At 51.0% G+C, this 24,789-nt stretch overlaps 3 protein-coding genes across 8 annotated transcripts in view; 2 read left to right on the top strand and 1 right to left on the bottom strand.

Annotated features, from left to right (window-relative positions):
* OSBPL2 (oxysterol binding protein like 2) overlaps positions 1-4,284 on the top strand; it is a 35,126-nt gene extending 30,842 nt beyond the window's left edge. For both annotated transcript variants that reach the window (XM_027697362.1, XM_027697363.1), the window contains 2 exons: positions 228-318; positions 1,567-4,284. In XM_027697362.1, coding sequence (XP_027553163.1) covers positions 228-318; positions 1,567-1,669 — 194 coding nt within the window. In that variant the 3' untranslated portion in view covers positions 1,670-4,284. The remainder of the gene's footprint in view (positions 1-227; positions 319-1,566) is intronic.
* A 1,561-nt stretch (positions 4,285-5,845) lies between these two features.
* ADRM1 (adhesion regulating molecule 1) lies at positions 5,846-12,717 on the top strand. 3 transcript variants are annotated; one of them, XM_027697175.1, is made up of 10 exons: positions 5,846-5,942; positions 6,636-6,846; positions 7,095-7,211; positions 7,291-7,414; positions 7,843-7,929; positions 10,049-10,130; positions 10,360-10,481; positions 10,899-11,056; positions 11,789-11,891; positions 12,492-12,717. In XM_027697175.1, the coding sequence occupies exons 2-10, from the start codon at positions 6,637-6,639 to the stop codon at positions 12,596-12,598; spliced, it is 1,110 nt and encodes a 369-aa protein (XP_027552976.1). In that variant the 5' UTR covers positions 5,846-5,942; position 6,636; the 3' UTR covers positions 12,599-12,717. The 3 variants fall into 3 exon arrangements, with proteins under 3 accessions (XP_027552976.1, XP_027552974.1, XP_027552975.1); XM_027697173.1 differs by having other exon boundaries at positions 5,874-5,942; positions 10,360-10,589; XM_027697174.1 differs by having other exon boundaries at positions 5,887-5,949; positions 10,360-10,589.
* Positions 12,718-12,818: 101 nt separating this feature from the next.
* Positions 12,819-24,789, bottom strand: part of LAMA5 (laminin subunit alpha 5) — an 88,322-nt gene continuing 76,351 nt past the window's right edge. For all 3 annotated transcript variants that reach the window (XM_027697169.1, XM_027697171.1, XM_027697172.1), the window contains exons 52-80: positions 24,301-24,471; positions 23,264-23,460; positions 23,052-23,168; positions 22,821-22,975; positions 22,456-22,597; positions 22,124-22,226; positions 21,925-22,038; positions 21,628-21,807; positions 21,368-21,510; positions 20,993-21,169; positions 20,593-20,729; positions 19,997-20,150; positions 19,720-19,853; positions 19,435-19,597; positions 18,821-18,949; positions 18,462-18,613; positions 17,943-18,075; positions 17,520-17,660; positions 17,195-17,325; positions 16,943-17,110; positions 16,716-16,848; positions 16,446-16,603; positions 16,152-16,338; positions 15,718-15,870; positions 15,472-15,631; positions 15,235-15,365; positions 15,054-15,144; positions 14,381-14,500; positions 12,819-14,240 (exon numbers count right to left, since the gene is read on the bottom strand). In XM_027697169.1, the coding sequence (XP_027552970.1) occupies positions 14,086-14,240; positions 14,381-14,500; positions 15,054-15,144; positions 15,235-15,365; positions 15,472-15,631; positions 15,718-15,870; positions 16,152-16,338; positions 16,446-16,603; positions 16,716-16,848; positions 16,943-17,110; positions 17,195-17,325; positions 17,520-17,660; positions 17,943-18,075; positions 18,462-18,613; positions 18,821-18,949; positions 19,435-19,597; positions 19,720-19,853; positions 19,997-20,150; positions 20,593-20,729; positions 20,993-21,169; positions 21,368-21,510; positions 21,628-21,807; positions 21,925-22,038; positions 22,124-22,226; positions 22,456-22,597; positions 22,821-22,975; positions 23,052-23,168; positions 23,264-23,460; positions 24,301-24,471 (4,229 nt within the window). In that variant the 3' untranslated portion in view covers positions 12,819-14,085. The remainder of the gene's footprint in view (positions 14,241-14,380; positions 14,501-15,053; positions 15,145-15,234; positions 15,366-15,471; positions 15,632-15,717; positions 15,871-16,151; positions 16,339-16,445; positions 16,604-16,715; positions 16,849-16,942; positions 17,111-17,194; positions 17,326-17,519; positions 17,661-17,942; positions 18,076-18,461; positions 18,614-18,820; positions 18,950-19,434; positions 19,598-19,719; positions 19,854-19,996; positions 20,151-20,592; positions 20,730-20,992; positions 21,170-21,367; positions 21,511-21,627; positions 21,808-21,924; positions 22,039-22,123; positions 22,227-22,455; positions 22,598-22,820; positions 22,976-23,051; positions 23,169-23,263; positions 23,461-24,300; positions 24,472-24,789) is intronic.

Genomic DNA, 24,789 nt, shown 5'->3' with positions numbered 1-24,789 from the left:
AGTGCAGTGTATCTGATAGATAAAACATCAAAATTTCAGTTTCAACTCTGCGTTTGTAGCCGCAGCTTTTCTGAAATGGCTGTTTTAGGCTTTCGTTACCTGAGTACAGCAAATGCTTTGTCGTGCTTAAATGAACTCTACTTCATTTCTCTGCAGTCTCTTCTGTGTTTTCTTTATTTTTGCTCCTATTTTGCCAAGTAACCAATTTCTCTTGGAATGTTGGCTAGATGTGGCAAGCAAAGAGAAGGAGAGACTAGAGGAGAAACAAAGAGCTGCTCGCAAGGAGCGTGCGAAGGACGAGGTGGAGTGGCACACACGGTAAGGGGGCAGGAGGGTGGGCAGTTGTTTAAGATTGGAATGGTTGGGTATATCCTGCTTGAATGGTTTTTCTTCAGGACAGCATGTGTTTGATGTCCTCTGTGACAGCACAGTTTGTAGTGTCACTTAAAGCATTGCTGGGTCAACAATTAAATATGTAGCTGGAAGCCAAAATTGCTGATAACTCAGTTCTGGACAAATTATCTAATGATAAATGCTGAAACCTGTCATAATTAACTAGTATGGTAATGCTGGGTTTTTTTGGTGGGTTTTTGTGTTTGGTTTTTTTTTTAACATACAGAGGTCATATTTTTTTAGAATTAATAAAATGTTGAGTCTCATCTCTCCTTTAACCAATTCCTGTCCAGCTTTTGGCAGTCAAGTGAGACGCTGTGGCCCTCAAGGGCCTTTTATTTTCACACTTTTTGGATTTCTTGGCTTAGACATTTGAAAAAGTGCTTTTTGAATTGCATATTCAAGTGACTTTTCAGTCACAGAGTGCATCAGGGAGTGATGTGTGATTTGGCTGCTGCTCCCACGAGTTGCTTTTCGCAGCTGCCAGTGCCGTGCAGTCAAGTGTGTGCTCACAGCCAGTCACTGCAGGTGCTTCCTTCAAAGGCAAGAACTTTGGGATGCTCCCGTGCTTTCATGAGATTCAGAAGAGAAAACATTTTCTTCCTGAAGCCTGGAGGAGCAGCTATGGGCCAATTCCAGTTAATGTCTTTGAAAATCTCTTCCAGAGAGCATAAAATTGTTTTCAGTCAACGTGGCTAAAAAGTGAGCAGCTGTTGATGTTCTGTGCAGAGCACAGCTCTGGAGAACAAAACCGTTTCCTCTTTGGACGAATTTACAAAAACGATTGTGTAACTGTTTTGGCATTATTTTAAAGTAAATTAATATATGTTATATAATCTAGAGTATCAATGTTAGTTTTATTAAAAATAGGACAGCAATTTTAAAATTAATTTCATACTCTTTCTTGACTTTATGCAAAAAAAAAAAAAAGATGCTTTACATCTTGGTGGCGATAATTGTGTAGGAAGTTTAATGCCTTGTTTTTCATGTTCAGAGTATTTCCTGAATAATTTCCTGAGATTTTTTTTCTAATAAGAAATACCACTGTGTTTTTATAATGTTTTGTGAAAGAGGCAGAGTTGGGATTTTTCTCCTGTTAATAACTGTTCACTCTCTTTGCTTTTTTTGTTTTCTTGTTTCTCTCCTTTTTCTTTTTCTTTTTTTCTTTTACAGATGGTTTCATCAAGGCACTAACCCATACACTGGGACTTCAGATTGGCTGTACTCAGGTGGCTATTTTGATAGAAATTTCTCAGACTGTCCAGACATATACTGAAATTACAGAACCAATTGCTCATCTCATCCGGACATTTAGTTACTAGATTTCATTCCAAGCCAGTTCCTGTGGTTCTGTTGACAGCAAAAACCAGCTTTTCTAAGTAAATTTTAACAAAAATTCTATCAGTCAACAATCAATGATTTAATTAACACTAACGTTGGATTGCCAAATATTTAAATACTGTTGCGCTCATTCCATAAAGCTGCACCTGAAATCACCATGTTTTCACTAATTTTCAAAGGGACCTTTGCTCCTCCATCTTCTCCCCTAGTTTCTCTGTCAGGAGGAAACGCTGTATCCGGTAGAGCACATAACATCCTTGAATACTACGTAACTTAAATAAAATTGAGATAATATCCTTGTTACTTAGTACAATAGCGAAGAATCTGAAGTTTTTGGAACTCGGAGCAGGGATGAAAAGCCAATATGGTACCAACAGGATCAAACCCAATCCTGTCATACTCCCCGTACGTATGTAGCACTCCCTGGGGACGGGAGCTCTCGGCCCCCCCTCTCAAACAATTCCATAACTGAGAGACTCATGGAAACAAAACCCAACCTGAGCTTCTCACACTGTAGTTGTCTGTTACAGTCTTCACAACCTTGGGACACTGTGAGCATTAAACTGTGTACCTGTGATGAATCCCATAAAGCATACGTTAGGAGAAGGGAAGGGCGCAGTCCAAACGTGCTTTTTCTGAAGTCAAATGCTGTCCTTAAAAATAGGAGAAGCTTCGGAAGCAATAGCAGGAATGTCGAGGTGGTTACAATGTACAATATATTGCTTGCTACCACTTGGAGGCTTAACTTCTGCACTACCTTTGGCAGCTTTGGCACTGTGTATGCTCCTAGGCTAAACTTTCCTTTGGAAGCACTTCCGTATGTATATCCACACAGGTTCATATTTTTGGGGAAGTTTTGGTTTGCATGTTTTTCATTAATAGGTCATGTCTGTTTTGTATGTTGTGAAAAAGCAGAATCAATTTAAAGCTTTGGCAGAGTTTATACCTATTACAAGTTTCCTGTGAGCACGTGATGTCAAAAAGTGGGATTTTTTGGTTCCATATCAAACCATCAAAGCCATATAATACTGGAAAATAATCAATTACTGAACCGATGCATTCATTTTCTTTCAAGTGGTACACTGCAGGGGGTAAGGCAGGGAGAGAGGCTTGAAAAATTAGGTCCATTAATTAAAACCAATGTTGCTGCTTCTTTTAATGAAAGTTTTTAATTGAGTAACCAGGTGAACATGGAGAGCGGCTGCACTGCTGTGAAGTTTACAGTAATTTAGAAATTGCTGATGTTAAGTGACAGCAACATGAGGAGTTCAAGAAGAACTGGTCTGATTTATGTCCAAAACATCTGTGGTTTCATCCAGAGGATAGATTTTTGAAGTGTGTCTCTCCCAGCCACAGGATTAAAAGGCAAAAGAAAATCAACACATTCATAGAGAAACATTTTCCTATCAAATCGTGCATCTAATGATTAGATTAAATTTGGGGAAAATTTAGTTGTTGTCTTCATTGGAAAAATAAGAGAAGCTGTAAAACTTCAAGGCAGTAAGGAAGGGCCTGATCTGAAACATACTTGTGGGGACATGATTCTGTTGCCAAAATTTGTGTTGATGCAGGTCCTCAGGACTTAGGAGCTGAGTTGGTGACACAGTGCAGGCGACAGGGTCATGTTTGTTTCTAGTAAGTGCATAGACACTTCTAAAAAGACATTGCTGAGCCACATGGAACAGCATAAAAATAGTTTTGATAAAAAACTGAACTTCAGTGACCGTGCCAGGCACTCTAATCCTTTTCCAAACTTGCTGCAAGCAGGTTAGGAAACACTTTGTTAGGTGAGGATTGAAAGGATTCATGTATTAGACCAGTTTAACATCTCATGGGAGTTTAAAACTTGGTTAAACTACATGGTATGTTTAATGCTGGATTAGTGTTTTTAAAACAATGCATATAAATAGAAATTGCCTGAATGGAAAAAACTGTACAGTAGTTGCTAACGAGATGTTCTGTTTCTAAGAGGAGGTGTACAGGTTAGCATCCCTCTCGTCTAAGCCATGATTTAAATTCAAAAACCTAAAGCCTTGTCATTATATGGAAGCATGAAACAATTGTACCAACGTGTTTAATCCAAACTTCAGTAGAGAATCTTCATGGGATATAAACAGAAACTGGGAACATTTCCAAAGTAAGAAACACTTCATTAGTTACATCTTCACCCCCATCTCCCCTTCCTTTAGTGTAAAGCTTTTAGTAAAATTTCAGATTAGTTCCAAACCCATTCTTCTAATTTATTGTTCTTCATTGAAAACACTTACAGAACCCTTTCCCTGTGCTGCTGACACGGCTGTGCTTGGCCAGCCCCGGCATTCCTGATGCTCTCAAAGTCCAAAAGTTTTATTTTCGATGCAGATCTCGCCTCAGTAGTTTACGTGTCGAAACATTAATAACTTTGCACCTTTTGAAAGAATGTCACTTTTATAACTTGATGAAACACTGTATATAAGATAACTGTGTTAGTATATGTTAATACAGCTACGTAGAGAAACCAGCTAGAAAGAAATTATAATAAATACTTAATAAATACCCTTTGGGCCTCTGGATGGTGACAGAGATTTGTGTGAGACGCGTACAGGTGGGGCAGGAGGACTCTGGCTTTGCTCAGCCAGTGCTGGGGCTGTACTTAGATTTCACCGTGATGTTTATTGGATGAAGATGATTTAAATGGGAGCTTGGGATGCCTCCAGCCTTGGGTGGAGGTGTCTGACCGTGGTGGGCTCTGTTCCTTAGCACCCTGTGGTGTGTGGGGTGATGGGTGTGTAGAGGACAGGGTTGCAAACCTGTATGGGGACAGGGAAGGGGCAGCGGGAAGAGCCATGGCAGCGCTCCCAGCACTGGGACCTCACACTGGTGTGACAGCGGAGTGGTTGTGGCCGAACTGGAGCTGGGGAGTAAGGGGACTTCTATTGAAAATGTAATAGAAGTGAAAATTCTCAACTCAACTCATGGCTAGGCTTCGCGAACGAAGATTTGGGAAGGGCTCTACCCATTTTTCATGCAAGCGCGTTGGTGGCTAAAAAGGCCAATACGAGAAAGGCAAGTCCGGTTGCAAAAGACACAGCAGAAAGACTCCTTGGATGGTATATTCTGCAAGGTTCGATTCTTTCTGCGTTGTCTTTTCTCCTCAAGAGTGATCCTGCGTGCCTTCTCAAAAGCATCAGCAGCGTTATAAATGGTCTGTCTCCAGGCCTCCCGATTAGAGGCCAGAGCAGACCAGTTATGGTGATCAATATGCCCGAGGCTGAGTTGTTGCTTCAGGGAGTCCTTGTATCTTTTCTTTGGAGCTCCTCTCTTGCGGCAGCCAGTGGCAAGTTCACCATAGAGCAGGATCTTAGGGAGGCGGTGGTCCTTCATCCTAGAGATGTGCCCTGCCCAACGCAGTTGCGTTCTCAGGAGCATGGCCTCAATACTTGTGATTGCTGCCTGTTCGAGAACAGATGTATTGGTCACATAGTCTGCGAAGTGAAAATTAACTTTGTAGTTATGTATTTGTGTCTTTGAGGCAACATCCTGTTGTAAATTGGGAGCAGCTTTTCAGACATCTGGCATTTATGTAATTATTGTTACCTGGAGTAACAAGGACAGGAACCATCCACCCTAAATCACCCAGAGAGAACAGAACTAATTAGAAGTATTTATTCTTGTTTATTGATTAAAAACAATTTCCCAGGAATTTTTTTGCTGAAAGCTGCTTTTAAAAAAACAAACCCAAGACTTCGCCCAGCGATGCTGCTCCTGTTGGGAATACACCAGTGTTGGCCGAGCCCCACATGGAACACCGCTGGCTCCTTGGAAAACACCGGGAATTTGGGTCAGTGATGCAACACTGAAATGCTGCGAGGCAACCCAGAGTTTGGGCATGTGCAGGAGAGCTCCTCCATGGAAAGATTTATTTTTGTAACACTTGGCGGGTGTGACGGGAATAAAGGTGGTTTTGGAGACGCGGCGGCCCCGGGCTGTGCTTGGTTGAGGGGATGAGGGGGGGGGGGGGGGGGGGGGGGGGGGCGCCGCCATGTTCCGTGACACAGCAGGGGCGCTCGGCCCCGCCCCCCACGTGATTGACAGCGGCGCGGGCCAATCGCGTGGGGCCGCGGCGGCGCGCGCCCCGCGGTGGACGGGGTTCCGGCGCACGGGGCAGGAAGAGCTGAGGCGGCGGAGGAGGAGGGAACAGGGAACGGGGAGCAGGGAACAGGGAACAGGGAACAGGTACCGCCGGGACCCCCCGCCACCAACCGCGCCCCGCGCTCCGTGCGGCCGCGCCGGGGGGCTCCTGCCTGCGGCGCCGGGGGGGAGGCGGCGTGGCGGCCTCGAGACGGTCCGGCAGGAGATCGCGGCCTCCGGGCGGGCGGGGGGCGCCGGGGCCAGGCCGGGCTGAGCCCCCACCCCGGGCCCGGCTCCTCTCCGGCTGCGGCGGGGCCGGGCCGGGCTGGGAACGCAGGGCGGGCCCGGCATCGCCGGCCGGTCGGTCGGTGGGGACGTGGGGCGGGGGAGCGGGGGCAGAGCCAGGGGGGCACCGTGAGGGTCGGTCGGGCGCGGGGCGGCCTGTGGGGCTCTGCTGGGATGCTGGAGCCACTGTCTGAACATACAGCAGGGCTCCCTGCGCGTCCCTGAGCTTTGAACCGTAATTTGAACCGAAGAAGGAAGCGTCAGGGGACGGCGGTTTCATTTTCTAGTACCTCAGCACGTAGGCTCACCTTTACTAGTGGAGGTCTGTGGAGCCTCCTGGCTTCATCCAGAGTTCTACTTCAGCTCAGCTGGATCACCCTGGAATTCTGCAGGCAGCAGGACAGATTGCTTTTGTGGAGCCCACCTGATAAAGGTTGAAATTTGATACTAGGAAGAGTGAATGGGGGAAGGTTTCTCACCACACCTGCTGCTCTCTCTCTTTCCAGGATGTCTTCAGGTGCATTATTTCCAAGCCTGGTGCCAGGCTCCCGTGGCTCCTCGAGCAAATACCTGGTGGAATTTCGAGCAGGGAAGATGTCCCTGAAAGGCAGCACTGTAACCCCAGACAAGAGAAAAGGCCTTGTTTACATCCAGCAAACCGATGATTCCCTCATTCACTTCTGCTGGAAGGACAGGACTTCAGGCAACGTGGAGGATGTGAGTACGAGCTTGAGAGGTTTGTTAAGTCATGGCCTGTCTTGTTCTGTTCTGCTGGTATTGCTGAAAGAGCTCCTCCAGGACAAATTAGGGTGAGAATGTCACTGACAGACCTGCACTTCCACGGCCACTCTGCTTTGAGGAGCAGATGGAAGAAGGTTTGGGAAGGGGGGCAGAGGCCCTTGGGAGGCAAAAAAGAATGTTGGTGTATTTCCTCAAACATTTGTTCCTCCTACCACATTTTCCAGGATCTGATTATTTTTCCTGACGACTGTGAGTTCAAGAGGGTCCCGCAGTGCACCACGGGCCGTGTGTATGTATTGAAGTTCAAGGCGGGATCAAAACGACTCTTCTTCTGGATGCAGGTTTGTGGGGAGTCAGTGGCAAAGATCTGGGACCAAAATACTCCCAGTTTGACTGGTACCAAGAGCAACTCTCTTGCAGGAGCCGAAGACAGACAAGGACGAGGAGCACTGCCGTAAGGTGAACGAGTATCTCAACAATCCCCCCATGCCGGGGGCGTTGGGTGGCAATGCCAGCGGAGGCCATGAGCTCTCAGCACTAGGAGGTACAGTCCATTCTCTGCTCCTTCATGTCAGAGGCCTTTTTTTTTTAAAAATTTATGTCTAGAATAAGCACTTAGAGTTCCCTAGGAAGACATTCCTGATGGCTGTGGAGGGTGAGTTGGGGACAGTGTTAATACCAGAAGCGTAAACGTGCTTTTTAGCAGAAAAAACTGTGCTGTTAAAATAGGTGCAGGCTGAAAGTTAAGACTGCCAGGAGAAATCTTTTTGTTTCCAGTAGATTCTCTGGAGTCTTACCTCTTTATGAAGCCAAGTTGCATTTATCTTTTATGAAGATCATGAATCAGTAAACACTTGAAACTGTTTTTCCATACAGAATGTGATGCCAATTAATCTCCTGCTGTTTGAGCTGGAGTGCTGTGTAAAAAAACCTATGTGAATATGTTGTGTTTCAGAATGTTTTTGTTTTTAGGTGAGGGTGGCTTGCAAAGCCTTCTTGGAAACATGAGCCATAACCAGCTCATGCAGCTGATCGGACCAACGGGCTTAGGAGGACTTGGTAAAATGCTTTAATATCTTTATGCCAAAATGGTATTTTCTCCTGCCAGGTTAAATCTTACCTGACAATATTTTCAAGTAGCGCTATTGATCTCAATAGCGTGAGAAGGCAAGGCCCTGCCTCAGAGATGAGCTCAGGGCAAAAAAGGGTACCTGATTCTACACAGCACTCATCTCAGGGCTTGATCTGCAAGCAGCCTTGGTCTCATCCTTGCTGCATTGATCCTTCTGCTTTTTTTTTCCCCTCCTTTTTTCTACTCCTCCTCTTCCTCCTAAATATTCACTGGAGCAGGGGCTGAAAACCAAGGGTTTGTTCCTGGTGCATGTCCTGGTTACCAAGCTGTGGAGTTGCTGGTGTTGTCTCTGATTCAGTGAATATTTGTGTGCAAAGCAGAGAAAGTTCAAGAGGAAGGTTGGAGCCTGCCCAGCCCACAGCACACCTGGTCAGAGGGGCAAGGCTCAGGTCAGGGCTTTCTCTCCTGGGCTACTCTGGGGAGAGCTCAGTCACTGTGCTGGTTTCTGAGGGGTGAGGGATGTGCTGGAGTCCCTGCTGTGGTCTGTTCTCAGTTCTACCGAGCTCCAAGAGCATTTTCTGAGAAGTCAGACCCTCAAGTGAAAGTAGGCAAAGGCACACAGATGGCAGTGACTGAGGTTCTGTGCTTAAGCTCCAAAGTCCATTTCTGTGGATCTGGCTCATGTCTTTTTAACTTTAGATGCACATTTTGTTGGTGGGATGTTCAGATGCAAATCTCATGTTAGTGTTGGAAGATTCTGGCTTTTTAGGATGTGTTTGGAAAAGTTCTTCCTTCTTGAAGCTTTACATAATCCTGAGACTTTTTCTCTTCTCACCACTTTTTCTCAGTAGGTCTTGTTCCTTTGCCTTTACATCCAGCCATAAGCCAGCTTGATGTGAAGGTCACTGCCATAACCAAAGGAGAGCCATGTGCTTGCCTCTGCAAACTGTGGTTGTGGTGAATTCCTGGGGGTCATTTCCCCTGGGAGTGTCATCATCTTCACATCTGGTTTGCATCTCTCAGGGCTCTGCAGAGCTCCAAAGGAGCTCTCTTGCTCGTGGGTCACTTCCTAGTGAGGACAAACTGAGCAGAGCAGGGTGGTCCAGCCAGGGGTCCTTCACCTGCTGTGTCTGCTGCTCTGGGATGGGTGACAGAAGTGTTGGGACGTGTTTCCATGGGATGGGTCCAGTAGAAGGAGGGACTGGTGGGGCTCACTCTGACCCACAGAATCTGCAGCTGCAGTTGGCCACAGGTTTGCTTGTTTTTGTCTGTCCTCTGCTCACAGGCAGCTCCCAAGGTGGGTGATGATGCAGGTGCTCGTGTAGGGATGTGTGTCTGATCAGTTGTGGTGCAAGGAACCGCTGATAGGAAGAGTGTGGGAATTGGAGTGTTTGGCTGATGTGGCTCAGAGGAGTTGCAGGGGGACAGTCGAGTCCCTGACAGCTCTGGGGGGCCCAGCAGCCAGACCTTTCCCCTGCTCTTGTTAGCTGAGGTTCTCGGTGCCGCGATAAGTCCTTGGTGGTTGGATGTGTGATGGAGGAGGCTGATTCTAATTTCTTTGGCATAGGGCTGTTAGTTTCCTGCTGGCTGCTCCCCTGGGAGCACTTGATGTGCGGGGTTTTCCTCACTTGGCCTGTGAAGTGTTTAAGGGCTCAGCTGATTCTGCTGCTACATCTCTGTGTTAGGTTTGAAGCTGCAAAACCCCAGCGTGGGGGGGAGAGAGTGGTGGTGATTCAAAGGCACCTCTGGGATCTTCTGCTGAGGGCCTTGGCTTGAAAGTTTGGAGAGAAGTTGGATTTTCAGGATAGTAGATAAGAGGAAAGGGCAGTGTTACAATGATTATGTATGGCACAAACCGAAGCAGTTTCATCCTTGTGTACACCTAGAAATCATTTTGGAAATGTTCAGGGGTGCAAGATCAGAGAACGAGAGCTGATAATTTACAGAAGGGGGTGGGGGGGCCTTAGGCTGGGCTCTTTCATCCCCTCCTCTATTTTAGCAAATAAAAACCTTTCAGGTACAAGAGCGACCTCTCTAGAGCAGAGAGGTGCAGAAAACCTGAAGGAATAAATGTCTAAAAGTGTTTTTGTTTTGTGTTTACGGAAGGTGGGCTGGGTGCGCTGACGGGGCCTGGGCTGGCCAGTCTGCTCGGGAGTGGGGGACCCCCAACCAGCAGTTCATCATCAAGGTAGGAGGCCTGTCTGCCCTGCTTCTGGGGATGGTTTGTCACGTGAAGCTGCCACTTCTGTGGGAGGAATTGTGGCCTATTGAATGGGGAATATGGTGGGAATTGGGGCTGCTTATTACCTCTCTAAAGTGGGGCAGGAGCTTTTGATACTCTTAAGGGCTCGAAAAGAAGCTTTTCAGGATACAAGAGGTTTTTGCAGAGGATTAATTCTCCCAATTCTCTTGCCCAGCTCTCGCAGCCAGTCGGCTGCAGTGACTCCATCTTCCACGACTTCTTCCACCCGTGTAACGCCTGCCCCGTCCGTTCCTGCGGCCGCCTCCGTGACCAGTCCCAGCCCCGTTCCCAGCTCGGGTAATGGAACCAGCTCAGCCACAAGCCCAACCCAGCCCATTCAATTGAGTGACCTTCAGAACATTTTAGCTACTATGAATGTGCCATCTGGAGCAGGAGGACAGCAAGGTAACAGTGTTCTGGCCAGACAGCTTTGGATCCAGGAATCCTGTGGAGCTGTTTTACTGTCCTGTCCTGTTCCAAACTGGTTTGAAAGATCTCTTACCATTTTTTTGGTTCTATTTTTTTTAATTTTTTAAAATTTCAATGCTGTTCTTGGTGCTTGAAGTCTTATTCTCACTCCAAAACTGAGAAAGGGAGAAAGGATGCTGGCAGTGTGCTAACTATGTTTTAGTACTCAGAATTGATAATTTGATTTACATGACAAAAACGTGGTTTTGTGCATAGTCTAATGGCCAACCCTTTATTTTCTCCTAGTGGACCTGGCAGCTGTTCTGACTCCTGAGATAATGGCTCCCATCCTGGCCAACGCTGAAGTTCAGGAACGATTGATGCCTTACCTTCCCTCAGGGGAATCCCTGCCGCAGACTGCAGAAGAGATCCAGAACACCCTGACGTCTCCTCAGTTCCAGCAGGTAGATAGATGCCTGGCTCTGGGAGGAAGTGCACTTCTTCCCTCCTCCACGATGCTCCTGATTTTCCAAGTTCCTTGACATTTCTCAGAGTGGGAAGTTGCTCAGTGGAAGTGGAAAGGAGGAGGGACATGGTTTAAAGGAGCACTAGTTCTTCCTTCCTGCAGGCACCCAAAGGCAGATAGGAATGATTTTACTTTTTCTTTTGGAGTTGGGCTTTACCTTTCTCTTTATTATAAATGCTCTCTGGCAAATGACAGGAGTAGCAGCAAACTCATTACTCCCTGTCAAAGAGTGGCTTGAGCAGTCTCCTTAAAAGTCATTTCAAGTGACTGAAGGGAAGAGATGCTCATGTTTACAGCATTGCATCCCTTGTTCCTCTTGAAACACCAGTCCTTAATTCCAGGACACTGTGTGATTAAAGCTGGTGTGTTACAGTCCAACATAAACTGGTTATTTACACAGATTGATTGAAATTTGCCAATTTGCAAAATTTCAGTGGCTTAAATTACTGTTTTTAGTTTAAACTGCAGCAAACTTACGTGCAACCAAGACTCAGAAGTAAGGGATGTTTAATTGGCAATTATTTGATGGAGTATCTGTTCCCAAGCTGGGTGTGTGGCCACTGTGCCCTGACAGGACCACTCTCCTCCTGAGGTTATTGCCCAGCACCCACCTGATGCTGCAGGAACATGATGCAAACTTTATTTTGATGCTGTTGACTCTGATTCACAGGCTTTGAGCATGTTCAGTGCTGCCTTAGCTTCAGGACAGCTGGGCCCACTAATGAGCCAGTTTGGGTTACCTGCAGAGGCAGTAGATGCAGCAAATAAAGGCGGTAAGTACTGGTGGTTGTGGGGACAGGATGAGGTGCTTTGTTGGGGTTGTTTGGCCACTGAGTGTGATCAGCTTCTGTGTAACTGTCCAAAGCTGACTCTGCACTGATTTTTACAAGGAAAAGGTGGGTATTTTGGGTGTTCCCCAGCAGGCACAGTGAGGTCAGACACAGATTCAGAGAACTGTGAGTTCTGCAGAGATGTGCTGAGCAGCCTTGGCCTTGTTTTCTTTCTAGAGGTGTCACAGTCACCTTGTTCAGGAATGCCTTTTTGTGGGAGTCCTTCCTGATTCGTCTGAAAAGAGCAAACACAGTCAGCCCCACAGCTCTGGGGGCAGGGGCTATCCCTTTTCCCTAATGAGCTTTTAGCATCCCTTCCATTACTGCAGGAATTCTGGTCTTAGGCTGCCCATGCACAGTTCAAGTGTAAAAAGTGCTGGCTGTGTCATAGGGATCTGGATGTATATTAATTAATATTTTTGTCCTGCTAATTCATACTAAAGTACCTATTTGCTTTCCAAGTCATGAAGCTTAACCTCATGTGGACACTAATGTCTGGCCCAGAAAATGCAAAGTTCAGTAACCAATATGTTTAACTTCTAGATGTGGAAGCCTTTGCCAAAGCCATGCAGAACAGTGTCAAGTCAGACCAAAAGGAAGGAGACTCTAAGGACAAGAAAGACGAAGAGGAAGATATGAGTTTAGATTAAGTTATTTGCTCTTCCTTACAGATATTCCTAGATACTAACTTAAACAACTGCAGTAGGATTACTAACTTCATATTATGCTTCTATAAATCTACAAATAAAGGAATTTTCTTTATCTGCCATACTGTTCTTTCCAATCTGTACAATAGTCCCTATTGTGTTGCTTCCTGAGATGCTGATTATCCCTCTTCCAGCTCATCAGCCTCATGCTTACTCTTCCCCAGTAAAGTGAAAGAGAGTAACATAAAACTTTATTTGACTCCAAAGTATGTACCAGTGATTTACAAAGACCATCTTTTAATACTACAACTTTAAAAACAGGTCATAATTACATTTGTTTAAGATGGACATGTTAAAAACCCATTTTACAATATTTACCCCTCATAAAAAAACCCCCACAATATAATGATATAAGTTACAAGTCCATTTCAGAAGCAAGATTTTGTCCCCAAGTGGCCAGATATATATATATACACACACAAATATATAAATGACATGTAAGTGCACGAGTGAACTGGGTGTCTTGGGAGAAAAAAAGCTGTTTTCAAGTGAAGGCTGCACTACACCAGGTGTGAGGGAGGCCGAGCAGGAGCCAGGGTGGGTGAGGGCCAGGTGTCACCTTGCACACCTGGCCAGATGTGGAGGTAACCTTTCTATTTCTTCCCTTTCAAGCAATAGTTTCTTGCTTCACACAACAGGACTTTAGTCATTGTACTGCCAGTGCTGAATGCAACTGCAGAGTCAGTGGTGGTTGTGTTTCTGCTTTCCCTCAGCAGTTCTCCCAGCATATTCTGTTCTTTTCTTTTGATTTTTATAAATTACTCTGATTAGAAGATGCTAATTCTGTGAACAGAATTTTGTCCAAGTTCCCCCTTGCAGAACTCTTTGCGTAGCAGTGGCAGGTGAGCTGAGACTGCCCTTGGGGGGGAGGTTAAATGTGCCCTTGCTTATAAAAACCACAAAACTGACGGAATTAATCCAGTTTGTCCTAATTGCATTTATGATAAAACAGAAACTGCCTGCAGCCTTTATCAGCAGACAGTCTGTGACGGTTTATTAATAGCCTTGAGTGTTCTGTGAACTAAATCTGTGTGCATTGTGAGTGTGGGGTGAAGGGAACAGGATCCAGGACACACTGCCGTGTGCTCCAGCCCACGCTCTGTCACGGGCAGTCGCTCCCACCACGAGCCACGTGGCAGCACAAGTCCTACTGCAGATGCTTCACCCCCAGGGAAGGACTTGCCTGTCACCATGTCCCACTCCAACTTGTTGGTTCTATCTGTGAAACACATCCCCAAAGTGCCCCCTTCTCCCCAATCGTCCTCCCCTGCCCTCCTTCCCCTTGGATTCGTGGCCCCTCTGGTGTGGCCCAGACTTGTGCCTGCAGTCACTGGAGTTCAAGTGTGTCTGAGCACGGTCGATGCCATCGAGTGGTGACGCCGGGACCTGGAGCAGTGTTGTGTCACTCAGGCTGGGCATGGATGTGGCACTTACAGAACAGGGCAGCCCTTCAGGCCCACGGAGCCCCTGGCAGTCCCGGCTCGTGGCAGGTCCACGTGTCTCCGGTTAATCAGCAGGTTCCTTACACAGCCTACGTAATGAGGGAGGGGAGGTAACAGCAGCCCTGTACTGGCCTTGTCTGTCTCTGCAGATTGAACAAGGAAAAGCAGGCATTAGTCCGGCTCATAACAGGGCAGGGGATTAAGCACCTCTTCTTTGCACCAGGAATAGTATCTCACTTGGCTTTGGGGTATTTCGTTCTGGAGCACACCTTTCCCAACTCACCTGGCAGCCCTCCCACGGAGAAGGTCGCCTTTGTGCTGGGTGCAGGACGCTGGCTGGGTCCCACTGTGTGGTTGCCTTCTGTGTCCACATCAATTTGGATTATGTTTTTCCATTTGGTAACTTCAAAAGAAAACAACAGTCAGCGTTGCTTCCTTTACCCAGGGAGCAAGTCCATCTCCACCCTCCGGCCCAGTCCAGTGCTGGAGCAGAGCAAAACTACTGACCCCGAGCCCCAAAAAGGGCTTGATGCAAAACCTCAGCACTTGCTCAATGCCAGCTACGTTCACGGCTGAGTTTGCTGTACAGGTGTGAATCCTGCAATCCCTGCTCCCAGCTGTGGGCTTTGAGCCCCCCCTGGACCCACTCAACACCAAAGCAAGTTGGGCTTTTAGCAGGACATGACAGTCCTGGATGGAGCCAGTCCTACAGGAACATCCTTGTCCTCACCGGCTGCTCCATGACCTGGAAAAACACTGTGTTTCCTGCCCACCAGATCTGATCAGGCAAGGACTTTAAGAGATTACTTAATGGCAGTTACAATCTCCCAAATTAAATGCATACAGGTGGGGCTGGGGTTTAAATACCCGAGGAAGGGCCCTGGGCTTCCCCAGGAGGTGTAGGCTAAGCAGGAGTGGGGCAGGGTCCCAGAGCCAAGCAGTGTCTGTCACCTCACCTGCGATGGTGTGCCACTGCCCGTCACAGAGAGAGGGGCATGTCACTGATGCAGAGAACTCGTCAGCCCCAGCATTTGCTCTCACAGTGACCTGAGCGAGACAAACACGTCAGAGCCCAGTGAGCAGGCAGGAGATGGACACTGCTGCTGAAAACCTGTGGGGAAGCCACCCTCCCACTACCTTGGTCTCCTCCATGTACAGCAGGAGATAGTGGCTTCTCCTCGTGCCGATGTGGAAGATGAGGCCAGAGGCGCTGCGGGGACGCACCTCCAGTGTCACCTCCAAGTCCTGCTCAGTCACCACCGCATTAGCTGGAAGAGAAATGCCACTGGTGAGGAGAGGGACAAGGGGATTCCCACAGGATATGCTCCACCCAGTCCCAGGGCTGTGGGAGGCAGCCCAGGCTGCTGTTGGTACCTAGGGTGATGGACCCGCCATCCACAGCAAAGAAGACCCCGCTCTCCAGTGCGCCCTCATAGCAGGGTGTCACCCCAAAGGTGCGTGAGGGGGGACCGAGGGGCCTCCCATCCAGCTGTGGGTTCCTCAGGCAGCCATCAAAGCTGAAGGCCAATGCGGGCTGTGGAGAGAGGCCATTGGACTGAGCACAGAGGGGGAAAAACTTGGGAGGCACAAGGCGATGCCATGGGAGTGCCAAGCCCTTACCGGTATGTGAGCCTTGGCTTTTCCAGCTGGGACCCCTCCCACATACAAGGGGGTCTGGGCCACAAAGAGCCCTGTGGTGGCCACTGCAGCATCCTGGGCTCGCAGCCCGTCGATGACCAGCTGGGCCCGGCTCTGGTCTCTGCTGAAGAAGACCTGCAAGGACCAAAGGTCAGTGCCAGGACTGGCAACTTCCCGGGTTGGGAGGAGCCCCAGGGATGTGCCCAGTGACAGGAAGGCTCAGCTCAGAGGTTCAGCCAGCCCTGGCTGTGCTTTTGTTCTCCCCTTTGCTCCCATGGGACTGCAGGTGTCCCATGTGGTATCAGGAAGCGATTACCAGAGCAGGGCTGTAGTGAGCCAACCCCTGCAGGGGCACCTGGCACAGGGGGCAGTGATGTGGTTTGAAGAGGTCCTGCTGAGCCCCGACCCCTGCTCACCGTGTGCCACCGCCGGTCCCGGTACTTGTCCCTGCTGCGGATCCGCAGCCGGCGCCTGCCCACATCCACCAGGAAGACAAAGCGCCCGTTGGAGACAAAGAGAGCCATGAAGGAGCCCCTCTCACCCGCCACATAGAACAGCAACCCACTGGAAGAGTTCAGCTTCACCTCCAGGGAGAAATGGGACCTGCAGGGACAGGGAGTAATGGGAGCACCTGGCTCTCCAACACCTGCTCTCCAAGCCATGGTTAGCAGGGCCAAGCTTGTGTGGGGTGGGCATGGGGCAAGGCTCACCTCCACCCAAAGGAGGCTGGGATCTCATCAAACTCCCAGCGACTGCTCGGGGCCCCCCCGAAGCGGAAGGTGCCCTTGGCTGCGCGGGGCTGGGGGTGCAGCTGGCAGAGCCCGTCCTGGTCGTGGCGGCGACCCTTGGGGGCAGGCTTGCCTGGCACCTACACAATGCACACCAAGGAATGGGGTGAGGGGAGCAGGTGCCAGCAGAGGTGCTCAGCAGTGGTATGTGAGGAGGATGAGGATGTGGGGAGTTTTGGCAGCAACTGGTACCTTGGGTTTCCTCCTGTCCTTCTTCGGAGTCACTCTGAGCTGCTGCGGCTGTTCACCCCAGAGACAGCTCATGGTGACATTGATGCTCTCCACGTTCTGCTGAAGGTCCACCACCATCTGTGGCTCTGACACCCTACACTCGGGGAGAAGAGATCCTTGTCAGGAGAGCAGCGGGGAGGTGGGACGGGGCTGAGCCCTGCTCTCTCAAGTGGCACGGAGCTGCTCACCGCTTGACGAAGACATTCCCAATGCAGCCGGTGAGGTTGCTGAGGGCACCTGGATCTGCTGAACCCCCGAGATGGAAGAGCTGCTGCCCGTCCTGGCGCCGCTGCCGCCGGCTGGGCCCAGGCCCTGTCGCTGTGTCCTGCAGCTCATCATCCACATACAGCCGGACCCTGGGGGAGGGATGAGCAGTGGGGGCTCAGCAGGTCCCTGTGGCCATTGGCACCCCAGCCCCCACAGGACACCAGGACACGTACCCACGGGCATCGCTGTAGAAGGCCACGTAGTGGGCCCTGTCATCTGCATAGGCATTGTCAGTGGTGACTTCGGTTCCCAGCAGGTTCAAGGCCAGCTGGCCCCTCTGGAGGGACACCTGGCACGTCCCCTCCTGCAGAAAGCATCACCCCATTGCTGCTCAGCAGCCCAAGGAAGGGTCCATTTCCCCACTGCCCTCCAGGAGCTCAGGGTGCAGATCTCACTGCAGATTCACCTCCTGGCCCCATCAAAATTCCCCCAAGGGGAAACGGCACCATCACCAGCAGCCCCACTGCTGGGATACCCAGGGGTCCTGCAGGTGCCCACCTGGGTGGTGTGGTGGTAGAGCAGCCCCTCACGCTGGCTTGTTTGGAAGCTGAAGCCGCTGTAGAAGTCCCGCAGCCCCGGCACGTCCTTCAGAGCCAGGGTCAGGTAGCCGTGGCCATGGACACTGACTGAGCGGGCAACCTGTGAGGGACATCACGGAGGCAAGGTGGGAGCCTGGCCCTGGCGCTGCTGGGGTGCTGGGAGATGACTGAGGCACTGTGGTCCTCACTGGGCCTGGCTGGTCCTATGGCCAACCACACAGAGCATCTCACCACGACCCCTCCGCGCTGAGGACCTGGGGGGTTTTATCCCTGTTTCTGTGTGAATGAGGGGAGATGGGGCCTGTCCTGGGGCTCCTGTGCTCCCCCTTCCCTGACAGACCCTTTCCTCAGCATGGCTGACCAGGCTGCCTCCTGTGCTTACCAGGAGGTCCGAGGTGCAGCCGTAGCTCACGCCGACGGTGCTCATGCGCTTCAGGTCGACGTATTTGCCGAGAGCCTTCAAGCCCTTCATGCAGCCCCGGATGGGCCCTCCCGTGGGGAAAAGCGCTTTCAAGCTGCCAGAGAAGCAAACTGTTATGAGGACAGCCCCAGGCAGGACCCAGCCCTGGGTAGGATCTGGCCCTGCAGCTCTTCAGACAAAGTGTCTGGGAAGGAGCCGTGATGGTAATGGGTATCTCCAGTGCCTCAGGCACAAGGCTGCTCCAAAGTACCCAGCACAGCAAAGGAGGACTTGGTGATACCCACCAGTACCTCATCCCACACCAGAGATGGAGATGTCCCATCAAATGTTCAGGACGATGGACAGGGAGAGAAAATCTTCCTCCAGAGCTTAAGCAGGGCCCCAACAGCCCTGGATGTGGCTGAGAAAGGGCCAGGGCTACTAGCAGGGACTAGGGAGGGAACATGCCGACTATCCCACCCCACCACGGTCTGGACCCACCTGGGGGGCAGCACAGCTGGGGGAACACCACCCAGGTAGTAGGAGACAGCGTTCTCCAGGGAGTTCTCCTGCTCCACCACGAAGATGGTGAGGCGCTCCAGCCGCACCAGGATGCGCTTCTTGTTATTCATTTTGAGAAGGAAAATCTGGATCTGGAGACAGAGGAGAGAAATGATCCATCGATTTGGGCCAATTATGTCCATCACTGAGGGCAGCACAAGGTGTCTAGTTTATGGCTCCAGTCAAAGAACTTGCAGCTCTTCCCTCACCCCCCAAAAACAAGGGTCCATGTGCCTCCCCACCACAGATGAGGAGCTCTCCCCCTCCCAGCAAGCCTGGCAGGCACTGTCCCCTCTTACCGCTTTGTTTGTGGTGCTGCTGATGGTGAGGGAGGAGGAGTTGCTGGGTTTTGCCATCTCCAGGCCAGAGCTGAAGTCATAGTAAAGCACCAGCTTCCCATCCCGGATGGCCAGACACAGGAACTGACCCTGGGGGGGAGGCAGGATGGACACTCAGCCCCACGTCCTGGTGTCCAGGATGCAGTTGTGGCACTGAGCCCACCTGCCCTTTAGCATCAGTGGGAACAGGTCCCACTGGCAGTGCCCTGACACACTATGTACAGTTATTTGGGATTTATCTGTGAACAGTGGCCCTGTGCAGGGGCACAGGGATAACACTGCAAGCTGGAAATGCTCCTGCCCCAGTGAACCCTGGCCCAGCTTGGAGGGTCTGTGCATGGGTGCTCTCTGAGTTCTGGGAAGCCCCTCCAGAACCAGATGAGTGACTGCTGTGAGGTTTGGGTTCAGCCCTCTCATGGTGGCTTTTCCCAACAGTGCAGAAATCCTGCTCCAAGCAGCCCTCCAGAGCCCCCCTCTCCCCAGTGTCCTGAACTGGGAACGCCCGCAAGCAGGCCTGGAATTGTCCTAACCCACCCACTGAGGGGTTAAGGCTCCCCAGAAGAGCAAGCACATGCCTGGTTCTCCAGGAAGAAGATGATGCCATTGTAGGAGACCACACGGATCTCCTGCTCGAAGCGCTTGGTTGTGCCAAACTGGCTCTCAAACTTGATCTCTGCGTAACCAGTGCCATCAAAGTAGGAACCATCAGTCAGCCAGGGGTCTCCCGTGGACTTGGACCTGAGACAACAGGAAGAGGCCCTAGGCATCAATCCCACACCATTCCCATGCTCTGGAGCAGCTGAGGGTCAGGGTAAGTGCCATGGAGCAGAGCTGCTCCCAGCCTGGGCGCGGTGCCCCACCTTGCACAGGGTTTCTCAGCAGTGGTGTCCAGCTCGAAGGTGCGCTGGAAGTTGTACAGGCTCACCACCTCCTCGTTCAGAGTGTCCAGCTCCAGGCACCCCCGGTAGTTGGGATAGCGCAAAGCGGGAGGAGGCTGGGAATGAAACCCAACAGTTAGGGCAAGTTTGATCCTGGTTTCCTCATGTAATCAAGTGGGCTTTCCCCCTTCCCCAGGAATCTCCAAAGGCATCGCTGATACCTCCTAAAAGGCAAGCCTCCCTCTCCCCTCTGACTCACCGTGAAGCTGGAGGGGTAGCCCCCCACGTAGAAGACCACGTTGCGCGGGTCGAGGTTGAGCAGCCCCTGCTCCCCCTTGGCCACGCTGTCTCCCTTGGTCTCGTGCACCGTCTGCCTCTCCACGATCACCGACATGTGCCCGTACTGCAGGATCCTGCAGCAGGGAGTGATGGTCAGGACAAGGGGAGATCCCCAATGAGGAGCCAACTCTGCCCTCCCTGAGCAATGTCCCACCCCGCACACAGCTCTACCAAGAAAGGGTGCATCTCCCACTGGGGAGCACCACACCAGTACACTGAAAGGGGCCAGCATTCATGCTACCAGCACTGCCACAAGTGAATGGACCCCCCACGATGAGCTTCATCTTTCCTCTCCTGCAGACACCCCCACACCCTCCGTGAATTGGTAAGACAACATCTCCCTGCTAGTTTTTCAGAGGTGTTTCAGTGTTAGTCATTTAGGGATGACTGGATGGTGGAGTCCACAGCACCTCTACAAGCCCAAGGGCCTGTCCAGGCTTGGGCACAGCACATCTGCTGCAGGGGCAGTCTCCTGCTGTGCTTTCTTGGGATGTGTCCCAACAGTCTCCTTCCTACCTATTGATGCTGATGGTGGCAAACTGCTCTCCAATATCCTCGTCGACACTCAGGGAGGCTGGTTCCTCATCGCCCAGTTTGTAGATCCACTGCACTCTGCGGTCCTTGAGCACAATGCCCAGGTAGTCTCCTGTGGCCTGAACACAGGAAGAGACAGGGCCACATGTTGGCATTTGGGACAGGCAGGAGCTCTCCCTAACACTCCCAAGGCTGCACCGGACAAACACCCCCATTCCCATTCTCACGCACTCCCAGCCAGGCTGATGGCTGCATCCAGGGGCTGTTCATGTTCCCCACAAAGACATTCAGGGAGCAGGTGAGGGGCTGAAGTCGAGGTGTGATCCCCCACTGATGCTGCCAACATGAGCTCCCTCCACCCGCCCGCAGGGCCCCGTCTCACCTCCCGGCTGCCCAGGTACAACACGAACCGCCCCTCCTCTGCCTCATCCTGCTGGCTCTTGGGGTCAGGGTTTTGGATGTAGAATTTGAGGGATGTGTAGGCTGCCAAATCCTGCAGGTTGCTGGGCATCCGGACCTGAACCCCTGAGCTGCCATTGAACTTCATGGGGACTTTCACCTGCAGGGAAAGAAATCCAGCCCTGAACCCATTGCTGCTGCTGCTGCCTGTCTGGTCAGTGCCAGGTACACCAGGACAAAGCACCTTCTGGAGTCGTCCCACCAGAAAAGGACCCTGCCTGATGGCCCCAGAGCTCTCCTAGATACCCTCCCATTTGCATGCTACCCTCAGGTAAGCCCTCCTTCCCCTTGAGCCCACCTTGCTGGCAGCATTCCTCGCCTGTGTGATGAGCTGCCGGATCCGCACGATGTTCTCTGACACTGTGGCATTTTTGTTCCTCCTGTTCTCCAGGCTGTTCAGCTTCTCCAGCAGCAGTGGAATGGTGCTTTCCAGGCTGGACACTGGGGTTGGAAAGGAGCCAGGAGTTTTGGAGGTTAGTGAGGAAGGGAAATAAGAAGCTCAGGCAGCTTGAAACCCGTGTCAGACAGCCCTGGTAGCCCAGCAGGCTCAGCACTCACCAGATTTCCTGGCATCCTGGACTGCCTGGTTCAGGTCTTCATTTCGAAGGCCTCCGTACTGGTCTTTCCACTCATCCAGGTTCTTCTTCATGCTGCTCAGGGTATCTTCCACTCTTGCAGCTGTTTCGTTGGCCTCAGCAGCAGCTGCTTTAGCATTCTGGATTGTCTCCTTTGTGTCCTCTGGAAAGAGAGAAAAATCTCTGGGATGGCCAGGAGCAGGGAGAAGGCACCCTTGGGTCACAGTCTGGGCATGAAGAAGGGAGCAGAGAGAATCAGTCCAGCCACCCCAGAACAAACCTTGGTCCCTGCCCAGCATGTCCTGCACAGACTGGAGCTGGGTCAGGAGCCGCTCCTTCCTCACACGGAGGTCAGCCAGTTTGTCCTTTGCTGTCTGCAGAGTGCCTTTAATAGCTGCAATTAAAGAAATGCACATGTTGTGTGTTGGGAGCTTGGTCCAGCCCAAAGGACATCACACCCCGCAAAGAGCCTCTCTCACCTCCATTTAGTTTCGTCTGCTGTCTCCTCACAGCCTCCTCCAGGCTGCTGCTGTTCCTCTTCAGCACTTTAGAGACAGCCCCAAGATTTTCTGACATGACATTCTGTGAAACAAACATGGGACTGTGAAGAGGAATTCAAGCCTCTGGCTCTTACTGCACACAAAATGCTCATTCAGGCAACTACAGTGGGGTGAGATGGGGAGACCCAAATACCGAGTTGGGCCCCAACCATGGCAGAGGCACTGCTCTGTGGCACAGAACAAAGAGCCCAAGTGCAAGAGGGAAGGGAGTTTGTTGAGGGAGTTTGGTTTTTGCTCCCCACAGCACGTACCATCAAGGCCTTGCTGGCTGCCTCGTCAGCATCGTGGGCTGCTTGCTCTGCTTTCTTCACAGCTTCAATGATGCTGGCGTAGGCATTGGAGGCATCGATCGCCCGCTGGATAAAGCCATCCTGGTTTGTGCCCTGGATAATGCTGTGTTGGAAGATGAAGCCATCAAATCCATGGAAAATGCTCAGGCTCTTGCCCATGCCCCCACAGACAAATGCCTTTGGGATCCTCAACACACGTGCTCCAGGATGAAGCTTTAGAGGTGACACCCCACTGTTCCCCTGCCACGGTGCGGGATTGCAGTTTCCCATCCCCAGCTCTGGTAGGAGATGGTTTGACTAGTGAGGGTCAGGACTGGTGCCCTCACCTGGACAGGTTCCTTGCAAGCTCATCCAGGAGCCGGGCATGCTCCTCTGCCTGCTCCACGATGGGGATCTTGCTGCTGGCTGGGGAGAATTTCTTGACCCGCTCAGTCAGGGGCAGCTTTGCCCCATCCAGCAGTGCCGCCAGCTTCTCGTAGGCCTGCAAGGACACACGTCAGTCCTGAGGGCTGCCACCCCCTGCCCTCTGCCCATGCCAAAGTGCCTCTGCCACTCACCTCCTTTGCTTGCTCCATCTTCTGTAGGAAGTCAGAGACCTGGCCCAGGGCGTCCTTGGCCATCCGCAGGGTCTCCTGCACCAGCCCGTGCTGCTTTTGGAGTTCCTGGCTCTTTTGCTAGACACACAGACCCAAGGTTGGGTACCAGCAGGGCTGGGATAGCCCCCCCCACCCCTCACTGTATGGCCAGGACTACCTGGTGAAGGTCTTACCTGGCTCTCCTCCAGGTTGTTTCGGTTCAGGCTGTTCAAGTCCTCTGTCTGCCTGGTTTTGTTCACAGCCTCATTGAGGGCGTCACGCAGGTCCATCAGCTGGGAGCTGTGCTGTGCCAGCCGGTCCTGGATGCTGCTCACCAGGTCCTGGTTGGACTGCCAGCGGGCGTGCAGCTCACTCCTCACCCGATGCAGCACTGGGGATGGGATGGAGGAGATGAGAACTGTTGCTAATTCATCCTGTGTTAACAGGCTCTTTCTGTGCCTGGCTGCCTTAAAGCCTGGTTCTGGTCTCTCTTGGCAGGTATCAAGGCCAGAACTGACCATCTTCTCTCCCTCCCTCCCCCCAGTGCTGGTGAGAGAGATGGGATCTCTGTCAGAAAGATGCACAGCTATGCCTGAAAAGCTTCAGATGATGGAGAAACCCCATCTGAGGCCTGTCTCAGTGTTTGATTACTTCCCTTGTAAAAAATTACTTATTTCCAACAAGAGCCAGTTTATAATTCCAGCTTTCAGCTGCTGAGTTATGTTTTGCCAGGGCCTGTTAATCAGAAGCGCTCAATTCCCACAGTGCCACCGTCCCTGGTTACGCAGTTGGGCTCAGTGCCCTCACTCCTGCAAGGATGCTCTAAGGACAATGGAGCTACTGTGGTGCAGGCTGCTGGTTATTACACTGAACCCCTCTCCTGGGACAGTAAATATGAAGAAAAATTATGTGACTTATTCACAGCCTCGTGTAATGTGAATACATCACATAATAACGCTGATTCCTGGTTCTAAGTGTGGTCATTTTTGGTCACCAAACAGAACTGCCCAGTTACTTCTGCTTTGAAATTCGGAAAAGAAACCACAAATGACCCCATTGCAGTGTCACAGGAGACTCTGAAACTCCTGTAAAATTTTTGGGGGGGTGCCTGGTTATTAACAGCACTCTCTAAACATGACCACGAGTAGCGTCCTCATGGGCTCCAAACCATGAATGGCCACACCCAGCGGGATCTGTGCAGCCCTGTCCCATGACACCGAGCTGGACTCACACTTCTGAGCCTCCTCGTGCTCACGGTTTGCCAGCTCCTCCTGGCTGCCCAGGCTGCGCTCCCTCATCTCCCTCAGCATGCTTTCCACCTCGAACATCTTCTGACGGAACTCCTCGGCAGAGGTGGTGCTGGTGTTTGCTGCCCCAAATCTGGTCATCTGCCGCACCAGGTCTGCAGAGAAACCCAGATTCCCCGTTAGCATCAGTCAAGTTAGGCCCTTCATAATTCCCTGGGATCTTTCTCCCCTCTTACACCACCCTCACAAAGAACAAGCTTTCATGCAGTACTCAGAAACCACAATTGTTTGAGATCACCCGAGACATTGCCCCACATTTCTGCCTCCTTGGCCAGGAGAAGGTAGAAACTACCACTACCAGTAACATGTGCTACATCCAAAGCATTGTTCTGTGGCTTTACCTCCTCTACATCCAAAGCATTGTTCTGTGGCTTTACTTCCTCTACATCCAAAGCACTGTTCTGTGGCTTTAC

This window comes from Neopelma chrysocephalum, unplaced genomic scaffold (assembly GCF_003984885.1).
Source record: "Neopelma chrysocephalum unplaced genomic scaffold, ASM398488v2 Primary Assembly neopelma1_119, whole genome shotgun sequence".
Lineage (NCBI taxonomy): Eukaryota > Metazoa > Chordata > Aves > Passeriformes > Pipridae > Neopelma > Neopelma chrysocephalum.
The sequence above is the reverse complement of the archived record's forward strand: the minus strand, read 5'-3'. Positions and strand labels throughout refer to the sequence as shown.

Coding starts and splice junctions, on each gene's coding strand:
- ADRM1 (XM_027697173.1), top strand. CDS start 6,637: ATGTCTTCAGGTGCATTATTTCCAAGCCTGGTGCCAGGCTCCCGTGGC. Junction 7,212..7,290: donor GACTCTTCTTCTGGATGCAG/GTTTGTGGGGAG, acceptor ACTCTCTTGCAG/GAGCCGAAGACAGACAAGGA. Junction 10,131..10,359: donor ACCAGCAGTTCATCATCAAG/GTAGGAGGCCTG, acceptor TCTCTTGCCCAG/CTCTCGCAGCCAGTCGGCTG.